The sequence below is a fragment of the Cucurbita maxima genome, unplaced genomic scaffold (assembly GCF_002738345.1).
Source record: "Cucurbita maxima cultivar Rimu unplaced genomic scaffold, Cmax_1.0 Cma_Scf00014, whole genome shotgun sequence".
NCBI lineage: Eukaryota > Viridiplantae > Streptophyta > Magnoliopsida > Cucurbitales > Cucurbitaceae > Cucurbita > Cucurbita maxima.
In genome coordinates, this window is record NW_019272030.1 from 4,439,916 (window position 1) to 4,450,852 (window position 10,937).

At 36.3% G+C, this 10,937-nt stretch overlaps 4 protein-coding genes and 1 long non-coding RNA gene across 8 annotated transcripts in view; 1 reads left to right on the forward strand and 4 right to left on the reverse strand.

Annotated features, from left to right (window-relative positions):
- Positions 1–21: 21 nt before the first annotated feature.
- LOC111489422 (peroxidase P7-like) lies at positions 22–1,896 on the reverse strand. The gene is made up of 4 exons (XM_023137617.1): positions 1,299–1,896; positions 973–1,164; positions 741–906; positions 22–576 (listed from the first exon to the last, which is right to left on the reverse strand). Exons 1-4 carry the CDS (start codon positions 1,521–1,523, stop codon positions 182–184), a joined length of 978 nt encoding a protein of 325 aa, XP_022993385.1. The 5' UTR covers positions 1,524–1,896; the 3' UTR covers positions 22–181.
- Positions 1,897–2,389: 493 nt separating this feature from the next.
- On the reverse strand, positions 2,390–5,373 carry LOC111489423. The gene is made up of 4 exons (XM_023137618.1): positions 4,737–5,373; positions 4,256–4,379; positions 3,306–3,366; positions 2,390–2,704 (listed from the first exon to the last, which is right to left on the reverse strand). The coding sequence occupies exons 1-4, from the start codon at positions 5,110–5,112 to the stop codon at positions 2,561–2,563; spliced, it is 705 nt and encodes a 234-aa protein (XP_022993386.1). The 5' UTR covers positions 5,113–5,373; the 3' UTR covers positions 2,390–2,560.
- Positions 5,374–6,552: 1,179 nt separating this feature from the next.
- On the reverse strand, positions 6,553–8,442 carry LOC111489646. The gene is made up of 4 exons (XR_002719418.1): positions 8,338–8,442; positions 8,130–8,231; positions 7,550–7,819; positions 6,553–6,841 (listed from the first exon to the last, which is right to left on the reverse strand). It is a non-coding gene; the product is annotated as an uncharacterized LOC111489646 (long non-coding RNA).
- Positions 7,598–8,883, forward strand: LOC111489645 (BTB/POZ domain-containing protein At3g56230). The gene is made up of 3 exons (XM_023137964.1): positions 7,598–7,826; positions 8,055–8,234; positions 8,307–8,883. The coding sequence occupies exons 1-3, from the start codon at positions 7,659–7,661 to the stop codon at positions 8,766–8,768; spliced, it is 810 nt and encodes a 269-aa protein (XP_022993732.1). The 5' UTR covers positions 7,598–7,658; the 3' UTR covers positions 8,769–8,883.
- Positions 8,884–10,648: 1,765 nt separating this feature from the next.
- The window catches only part of LOC111489817, a 1,702-nt gene continuing 1,413 nt past the window's right edge, over positions 10,649–10,937 (reverse strand). For all 4 annotated transcript variants that reach the window (XM_023138219.1, XM_023138217.1, XM_023138218.1 and 1 more), the window contains exon 4: positions 10,649–10,860. In XM_023138219.1, coding sequence (XP_022993987.1) covers positions 10,762–10,860 — 99 coding nt within the window. In that variant the 3' untranslated portion in view covers positions 10,649–10,761. The remainder of the gene's footprint in view (positions 10,861–10,937) is intronic.

Genomic DNA, 10,937 nt, shown 5'->3' on the forward strand with positions numbered 1-10,937 from the left:
CCACTTGAAAGAAGGGTTTAGTAAAGTTCTAAACAAACAGCCGACAGAATATTAGTATTAAAGTTCTTAAATCATCACAAACCTCTTGTAGACGCAAAACCCATATCGAAAAACACTTCAAATTTAAATCTTTGACAAAAGTTATTCTTCTTCAAGCAAGAACATAACAGAGCCACATTGGTTAATTAACCTTCCGGCAGTTCTTCCTAATTTCGCCATTGGAGCCAGTAAGAGGACTAATGTCGCTCATCCGGACCATGGCGGCAGCAAAATCAGAGAAGAAACGGGCAGGGGCCTTGGCGTAGTTTTGGACAGTGGAGTCTGTAGATCCGCCATTGAAGAGAACTTGATCTGATTGTAGGAGCCCCTTGTTCTGAAGAAGGTTCTTGAAGTAATTGTTGTCGAAAGAGTTTGGAGTTTGTAAATCCAGAGGAGCCAAATTGTCGTCGCCGGAGCCTGAGGCACTGGGGCAATTGCCTTGCCTTGTTGTTGCAAATGTACTGTCTATGTTTGTGGCATTGCTATAGATTCTACCTCTGAATGTTGTGCACCTTGCTTGTCCAATAGTGTGCCCGCCTGTAAAAAGTTATTCAATGTGACCGTCAAAAGATAGTTGATATCAAATTTAGATGGTTAGGAATCATAGATTTCTATGACGATATGATATTATCCACATTGAACATAAGCTCTAGTGACGGTATAATAGTAACCATCCTCAACCGGTATAAAGAGATATGAACCTGAAAGGGCGACCAAGTCTGTGTTGGAGAGGCCGAGAGCGCTGAATCTAGAGGTGAGTTGGCTAAGAGTTGAAGTTGGCGCGGGGATGTCGCTGTTGGCTTGGGACTGGCTCGCAGTTGTGGCGTCTCTTCTACCCAACTTCACATTCCAGCTTGGCCCTCCTAGCTACAAACGTCATGTATGCTCAATAACCAAATTAAGTCCAATCAGACTAAAGTTGTAACGACTTACAAGAACAACAGAGTCACGAGCAGCAATGGCTAGAATATCAGCACAAGAAACAACACCAGGGCAAGCATTTTCAACCGCGGTTTTGATGTTATCGATGACATCAAAGCCTCTAGCAGAGTTTCGGTTCGGGTTAGCATTTTTCTCTCCAGTGAAGCTCGATGTATCGTCTAACAGAATTGACCCATCGCATCCCTAATCTCCAAGCAAAACAGAACAAAAGCATATAATCATTGAAAAAAAAAAAAAAAAAAGCAACCTTTAGAACTTAATAGTCAGAAACAAAAGAAAACGAAAAAGGGTTTGAAAGATGAATGGGAGAAAAGTACATTGACGAAACAGTCGTGAAAAAACAAGCGAAGAATGGAAGACCCCATGCGAGCTTCTTTGGAGACAGCAGATCGAACAGAGGTTTTGACAGTGGACAACAAATTTGGACAAGAAGAAGAGTAAAAACCAGTTGAGAGTTGAGCTGAGGCAGTGCCCAAAAAGAGCATAAACAAACCCAAACCCAAACTCAAAATCAAAACTCCTCTGAATCCTGAATCAGCCATTGCTAAGAACCCACAAGCTCTGTAACAACTTCCCGAGTAGTGTTGATGAAGAAGGAGGGAGTGTGGGGGGTTCTTATAAAGTCCATGGCTTTGGCAGGTGAACCTAACTCATAGAAATGGAATTGCATGGGGGAGCCAATTTTTTCAAAGTTTCAACACTTGGAAAAGTAACAAAAACCAGAAAGGCAGAAAGGGCAGATGGAGGTAAATTAAGAGGTTTGAATGAAGAAGAACGGTGCTTTTGATTTGGAAGATGTTTTTTTGTCAAAGAACACTGCCAGTTTTAGTATAATGGAAATGGTAAAGTCAAAAGGAAGAGGTCCAATCAGGCATTTGCATGGGAATAATGTTCATAAACTGCAAGGAAACTTCAAAGATGGCTGTGTTGAAAAATGGAAGAGATGCCCAATTATTTTTCTAGACACTTAAAGTGATTGATTAGAGAAGTAGAAATCCGAGGGAATCAAGGCTTTTACTTTTGAATGGATGCATGCGTTGATTGTGTCATGATTAAATATTTGATTCTCACTTTGCTTTAAATGAATGGGATAATTTCAAACTTCTTTTACTTCCAGAAAGGTTTGTACCAATTCATTAAGAAAACAGTAGCGTCTAAAGAAAGGAGATGTGATGGGCAATGGATAAAAGGGTGAAAAAGAAGAACATAGGCATGCAGGTTTATACTTTTCTGAGCCGATAAAATGGAAAAGCGAGAGGGATTAGGTAAGAACTATAATCTTCCAATAATTAAAGTTTAACAGTCTGCAGAATAGATTAATAGTTAATCAGATAAAGATTACAAAGTCAGAAGATGTTGAAGTTTAATTTTGTGTAGCACTTAAATGCTATTATTGGTTAATTTTTAGACTTGACAAAACTATTGATCAAACTTTATGGCGTTAGTTTCATGCTTCCAAAATTACACTGAATATTAAATGAATGACAGAATAGAGCAAGCCGTTTCTATGAGTAATGAACATGAACTTAAACAATACAGACTACTAACTTGAATGGTTATAACTATAAAAAACCGTCGTCTACTCTGAGTCGGATGATTTAGCCTCCTCCTCTGGTAGTTCAAACGCATCTACTTCTGAAAAATATGCCTTCTTATGTTCAACAAATTCCCGTGGAAGCTCAACATTGGACTCATCTTCCCCATAAATTATAGCACACTGCCTCTGAAAAAAAATAATAGCTACTCATCATTAGATAATTTTGTTGAGGTAATGATTTGAAACTTCCAGTAGCCGACTGCTTACAAACAGTTATTGGCCAGTGGTAAACAAGAGAAACTTTTCTCTGTACAATTAGTCAATTACCATACCATGGGTAAACTCATATTGGCCAAAGAGAAGGAGATGCGGTGATCTTAACAGTTAAGCTACTGAAAGGGACTCTTGTTTCACAACAAGTATTTACTATTCTTTAAGAAGTAGAAGAAAAAAAAAAGTCAGCCTCTATCTAGCTAGTTAAATATCCCGTGGATATAGATAAATAGAAGTTGGTGAAATATTGCCTAAGCCATGACTATGGTTATCCCAACGTTCATACAATGGGACCAATTAATCAGGAACATAGCTCATTAATTGTGGTACAGATAAAGTACATATAACATCACATTTTTGAGAGAAAGGTCAGAACTCCTATTTAGCTACCATAAAGAGTAAGCACCAAATTAAAGCTTAAACAAGCAAAGAGCAAAGATAAGGATAAAAGTGTACCATAATTTTAGATTGACAGATAAAAGAAAATGGGCAGTACTATTATTTTCAGACGGACCTTGCTATAAGGAACGGTTCTTGCTTTGGATGTGCTACTGTATCCATCTCTTCTTTCACCCCTGCATAAAAGCAAGGGAACAATTAACAAACAAACGAGTAATAAAGAGTAAATGAGAAATTAGGTGTAACAACTCTTTGTAGGTAAGGGCCCAACACCACCGCAAGTAGATATTATCCTCTTTGGGTTTTCCCTTCTGGACTTCCTCTCAAGGCTTTAAAACGCATTCACTAGGGAGAGCTTTCCACACACTTATAAGAAATACTTCATTCCTCTCTCCAACCAGTATGGGATCTCATATTAGGAGACATATTTCTTGTATCCATTAATCCGTATGTTTAGAAGAAAAACAATGTAGTAGTAGTAATGTCAACATTCGTGCCCACTATCTTAAGTTAATTTCCCATCAAATCAAATTATAAAATAGTAACAAAAACTGACTGCAATTTGGAAGCCAAACAAGCATTCAGTCACAAAGATGAAAAAGCCTCAACAGACTAAAGCTTCATATCTAAGGCAGTCAAACAATTGAGGCTCGACAAATCTATCACAAAAAGCAAAAAAATAAAAAAATAAAAAGCTGACAAACACGGTTTTAGGTGGCTGCAATTTTTCCTCATTGTAGATAAAGTAAGAGTAATACCAGATTAACCCAGAGCAGTAATTGTTAGAACAGTAAAAAATTTCCAAAACCTGGACCAGAGAACCGTTTAATTTTTCCAAAAAGTAGGGCAGGGGCCGCCCAGGTTGATAATTATTGCAGAGAGAAGGCAAATTTCTTCTATGAAACTTAACAACCATCGTATTCCCAATAGCATTGTAACACTATCATTAGGCGTTGTGAACCCACAATTAAATTCCTCTGGTTGAATCCATTAAGCGCATCAGAGATTTAAATGCGCGAGGAGATTTTGTCTCAAATATGGAGAAAAGTGCAAAGAGCTTCATACCCAGTTTGGATTTTCGATGCGGTAGAGAAAATAAATGGTGGAACTGCTATCTCAACGCTCTTCCTTTTATTCGTAGGGCACCTTCGACTGTAGAAGGACTGGGGCTCCGGAACGCGATCGGTTCCTGACGTCAAAGCGTAATATAATACTCAATGCTTCAAGCCATGGAAAAATTGAAGATAAAAAATCCCAAATATTGAATTTCCTAGTACATATAATCATACGTATCAGAAGAATACTCTTTCACAAGCAGAAATTTCAACACCGCACACAAGAAGCATAACAGTAAAACAACAAATCTCCTCTGCATAATATTTCTAACAATCCCAAAATAGATTGTAATCCTTAATTCCAACGTAGTATTTCAAGTAAACTGAACTATTTTGAGAAATAGGGAATAACAGTTGCTGAACCTAAACCGACCAAAAGAATCAAGGACCAAACAACGATAGCAACGAATACCAGAAATTACAACCATTACCTGAACGAGACGACAAATCAGTACGCCGCGAAGGAGTGGAGGCTTCCGTAGGAAGACGGCGAGAACTAGGTTCTGGAGGAAGAGAATCAGAAGTAGGGTTTGTTTCTACAGGATTAAAATCAGAGATAGGTTCTGTAGGAAGAGAATCAGAACTAGGGTTTGAAACTCGCAAATTAAGGGATGTAGATTCAGACGGAAAACTTGGCTCGCCTTTCTTCTGAATGTTGACATCATCTTCAACCGCAGACTTAATTACACGCTTGCACGGTTTGATTGGAGCGGAGAAATTGGAAGCAGACGATTGCGAGGAGACGATGGTATTGGTACAATCCGAGAAGGGTTTTCGAGCACTGAGATTTTGTTTCTGGGATTCCATCTCTAGTCCTTCACATTTCACAGGGGAAGAAAGAAGCGTTCAATAATCTTCATGGTGAAGAAGATGCGCTGAAGAACTTGAGCGGAGGAAGATCGAAGTGACAGTGGCGGGAAAATGCTATTGAAATTGAAAATTGGACGAGAAGAATTGCGAGGCTGAGTGTAGTCGGGCGCGAAATGAACTTGGCGCTTCTGCCTTCTGGCCGGTGGGGAATCTTGTGTTCGGCATCCGATGGGCCAATATTATGGGCCTTAACGTACGTTTTGGGCTTACCATTTTGTCCAAAGCCTGGGCCTCACTATTAACTTTGTATGAATTTCAAAAAATTTAATAATTCACTTCTACCTTGAAAAAAAAACATTTAAACTTTAAAAAATTCTCTTACATTTAATTTTAAATATGAATAGTTAATATTTTATTTTTAAAATACATTTAAACTCAGTTTCAAAAACATCTTAATTTTCAAAATTTTAAAAACTTAAGAAAAAAATACGTTTAAATTTTTTAAAAAATTCAAAAATATTCTTAAAATTGGGAGAGGGACGAAACTAACTTTAAAAAAATACTCATAAACTTTTGAATGTAATATTAATATCCATTAACTAACAAATAAAAAAAAAATCACCATTAATATCCTGAAAACTGAGGGGGAGATGATCTATGAGACATAAATATATGATTTCCGTCAATATATTGACGGAAATAACTTTTAAATATTTTTTTATAAAAGTTAAAAATGTTGGTATTACTTCTCGAAAGTATGAGTATTTTTTAAATATGATATTGACCCTAAATAATTTTTAAAAAATTTATAAAAAAAATGTAGGATATTAATGAAAAATTTTAAATAATTAAAATTATATTTGAAACAAATTACTAACCACCTTAATCTAAAATTAATGGAGAACACAAAATTTAAAAGTTTTTTTTTTTTTTTAAATTATTGTAGCCTTGCATTTATCCGATCATGAGATTAAAAAAATATTTATTTATTTAAAAAAGAAAAAGAAAAATGTGGAATAGGTACTACGGTGGATTGGCAGAAACCATGGTTTGGAGGAGCATCCAAGGGCTGAGAGTGGGATATGAAAGTGGTAAAGCCTCTTGTTTCCAAGAAAAACAGAGGAATCTCTGTAAAACCAAGGGGCTGGGGTCGCACCCCTCAGTCTCTCTCTCTCTCTCTCTCTCTCTTTATATATATATATATATAATATAATCTTCTTCTCTTCCTGCTTCAGTGCTGCTCACTGCAACCTGCACACACAACTGAGTTTAAGGCAACAAAAACAACAACAATGGAAGCTATTCAAGCCTGGGTTCCCAACACAAACTCACCAGCATGGGCAACTCTTCAATACCATCTTTAGCCTTATTCTAGATGCCAAAATACTCCTTTCATTCAATCTCTCTCTGTTTTTTCTTACAGGAGCACTGTGGGCATCTGGGATCGGAGCATCCCTCGCCTATACCGATCAACAACTCCCCTCAAGCCAAGCCTCCGACTTATCCACGCTAGCTAACATCCCCTCCAAATCTCTCATTTATTTCAAAAGAAAAAACGTCTAATCGGAATCTTTGTTTTATAGGATGCATGCTCAGGCACTGACGTTGGCGGTTCTATCCGGCGCCGCCGTCTACCACTATTACGAGAACAAATCCGCCGTCGTCCGATCTCAAGCTCCCAGGCCCGCCGTCGTACCGGGAGGACAATGAAGTGGATAAGCCGAGACTGGATTTCCAAGGGATGAATCATTTATTGTAAATTAAATGAAGAATATTAGATTCCATCTTTTTAATTAACGTGGATTACAGAGTTTGAATTAAAATCTGAAAGGTTTTATAATTTATTGTTAGAACTCGGACATATATAATAATAATAAGAATCATATCCATAAATTAAAATCACATAACTAATTATGTATTTTTTTAATCCCTTATTGCTTTAATTAAAATATTAAGTTACTTAATTATTTGTTTTCATATAATAATGTTAATTTTAGATTTTATTATTCTTTAAACCATAAATAATATAAAAATAGTTAAGAAAATAAAAAAAAATAATAAAAAAGAGGAAAAGACGTGTTTGCCTCAAAGGTATTGGCTGTGGTGAGGTTGGAAAGTCCTTTTCCATTTCCAACCCTTTTGTTTATTCCGCTTCTTTAAAGCACACTCAATCACCCAACAAGTTTGAAGGGCAGGATGGTCATTTCACCTCAATTAAAATTTTAAAAAACATATGGAACCCAATTAAGTCAATCATTAAATTAGATTCTTCTTTATAATTACAGGGTAAACCAACAAACATTATTCAATAATTATTTAACAAACTCAATTTCCATTTGTTCAACAATTTATTTATTTTTATGCCTTTAAGTTGAGAGCACCAACTAAATAAAATAAAATAAATAAATAAAAAAGGAGAGAGATAGACAACCACCTTATTCCTGTTTCTTTAAACCCAAGACATCGGGTTTCAAATTCATCCCTCTTCTGGTTGCTGCTGATTTGGAAAATTCTCTCTGTAGAAGAAGGAGAAAAGAGGGAATATGGACTGCTCAATCTGCAGCTCCTTGCCGGTGATATTGCGGCCGCCGCGGAATACCATTTGTGGGTCATGCTACGACGGAGCTAAGTGTCTGATCAATCTCATAAACAAGCTTCAATCTGATAAACCAGCGAATAAAGCTACCATTAATGTTGCCTCCTCCTGCAAGGCAAGTTCTTCCCTTCTCAATTTTTTTCTTATTGAGTTCATCACAAGTATGATATATATGGGCTTTTCTTTAAGGCCCAGTTTTTGTTAAATGGGCCGATGTTGTTTCATTTTAATAGAGAAATTAATTTTAAAAAATATTAAATATCTCACGAATTTAAAAAAATAAAATAATTGGAATTCAAAAATTAATGGTTTTCATTTAGGTTTGTTTGATCTTCTTCTGCAGACACTCATGAATGCTTCAGAATGGATAATGGATTTGAAAAACAGAGAAGAAGAATTAGAAGAAAAAATCGTTTACCTCGGCGAGTTTTCGGCTGCTTTCCGCCACCGGATTCACACCGATATTGAACTCAAATCCGGCTTCGCCGCGTCCCCTTCCGTTTCCGCTCACAGAGCCCTACTGGTAATTGAATCCTCTTATCCATCAATCCGATCCAAATTCTTAATAATCGCTAAGAAATCGTTACAATTACAGGCGACAAGATCAGAAATCTTCAAAAACTTACTCGAATCGGACGGTTGCAAAGCGGCTCCAATGGAAGCCATTACGCTGCCGGAGTTAAGTCACGAGGAGGTGGAATCGCTTCTCGAGTTCCTCTACAGAGGCGATTTGGCGGAAGAAAAACTGGAGAAACACGTTTATTCATTGGCTCTAGCGGCCGATAAATACGATATTCCGTATTTGCAGAGGTTTTGCGAGCGGTACATGTTGAGATCGATGAACTGCGACAACGCTCTGGATGTGTTGGAAATTGCAGAAGTTTGCTCGTGCAGAGCGTTGAAGGAAAACGCCTTGGATTTCATTGTTAGAAACATGGACGAAATCGTGTTTTCCTCTGGATTTGAGGCCTTCGCCCTCAAGAATCCCCATCTTTCTGTCCAGGTTACAAGAGCTTCATTAATGGACGCCAAGAAAAACAGACCCAATTCTGCTTGAATTCAATAGGTCAATTTTTCTTGATCCAAATTTTTAGGTTTTTTTTTTCATATATTTTATAAATTCTAAATATCATTTTCTAATTAATAACAATAATAAGACGCGCTTTTGCACAGCTGTCCTTGGTGTGGTGACAATTGCAAAAAAGACCTTTTATTTTTGTATAATTAATTAAAAGTCACATGTGTGGATCATTCTCATAACCTATTTTTTAATTTTGTAATCATTTAATAATACATTGATTACTAGACCATATGAGTAAATTTAGTGATTTGTCCAGTGAATCATGTCATTATGAAACAATCAAATACTAACCTAGTATAAGATTCAAATGAATTAAATACTAACTCAATGTTCAAGATTTTGCACCGACCACGAAATCGTTTACCGTCCCTAATCTCATTCTTATAGGCTTAATAGGGTTTGTTCAGAAGCTTAATAATTTAATTACGTTCCACTGTCCTTTTCAATATGGGATTCCTTACCCATATAAAATTCTATTAATTTATATATAGTATAAAGTAGAACAATTTCCATGTTTCCTGGAGATGAACTCACTCTCATATGCATTTGTTGTATATAATTTCCGTACTTAAATAATTACTCATGTTAATTCTTTTTAATTATCAAATAATTATATATTAACGTTGGAATAACCGGCAATGCTTTACGGCATTCACGAGGGTTACTTATGATCTCATTAATCCATTAATCTGGGTTACTGATTTATTAATATAATAAAACAAATTAAACATTAAATCTATAACCGTGAGAGATATTGTCCACTTTGAATTTGTCAGCCTTCCGTTTTAGACTTTCTCTCAATGTTATAGAACGTATTTGGTAGGAAAAGAGTCTCACACTCTTATAAAAAAAAATGCGGGTACCCTTTTTCAATCGATATGTGATCTCACTGATACTATTTCTAATATTCTAGCACACTGACTAGGGGGAGGTTTCTACACCCTTATAAGGAATATGGGTTCCTCTCTCTATGGGATGTGGGATCTCACAATCCAATCTTCGATGACACACTTTCCACACCCTTATAAGGAATATGGGTTCCTCTCTCCAGCCGATGTGTGATCTCAAAATCCAATCCTCGATGGCATACCGTATGGTGCCTGACTTTGATACCATTGGTAACAGTCCAGCACGCCACCACACCACCTTGGCTTTGCACTTTCTTTTTTGGGCTTCCCTTCAAGATTCTGATATGTTAGGAGAAAGTTTCCAAACCATTGTAAAGAATGCTTCGTTGGCCTCTCTAATTAATATGAGTTCTCACATAAGCTTTCGTAACTTCGTTTTGGGTTTACTAAAAAAAAGTTTCGTGCCAACGAAGATAGTATTTTTTACTTATATACCTAGGATCATCTTCTTAACTAGCTAACGTGAACTCGAACGACAAACCTATGATATGAGAGAGATAGGAGAAGATGTCAGAAAATGGTAGCCAAAATGAAAATTTGTCGTGAATGCATACTCATTTCACGTGAAATGACTTTTTGATGTTCAGAAAGCATGGCAATGAAAAAAACCAGTCTCTTCTTCTGCTTCGACCAACAATCCTCCAGCAAAGTAAAAAAACATGAACAGTAAAATTATACCCACAATTCTTGGAAACATCCCCATTTCTTCATCATTCAAAGCCTTTCTTTCTTTCTTTATTTCTACGTACCCTTTAATGATGAAATGATATCAGTTCTATAATGATGAAAAAGCTCCCACCTTTACAAACCCAAAACCAAAAAGCATAACAAAAATGGTTCCTTTTCGTACTTCATCTCCAAAAATGACACCTTTCATGATTTTCAACAAACCATGCGCATGAATCTTATAGTGGGAGTTACCATGTTCATATCAATATTTTAGATTAAGCAATCGGTTGTTCCATTGATTACTTTTTACTGCATTACAATCACAGACAGGTAAGAACAAAACCAAAAAAAACAGCCGCAATTGGAACAAGTTGGAGAAATTAAGGATGTTTTTAATCTTGTTCACCGCTTTGGCTCCAGATCTTTATAGCTTGAACTACTGCTTCTTTCACAGCTTGAGCATCAATGGCTTCTTCTCCTTCTTCCTCAATCTATAAAATTACAAACACCCATTTTAATCCACACATTAAATTTAATATCATATATTAAAAAAAAAAAAAAAAAAAAA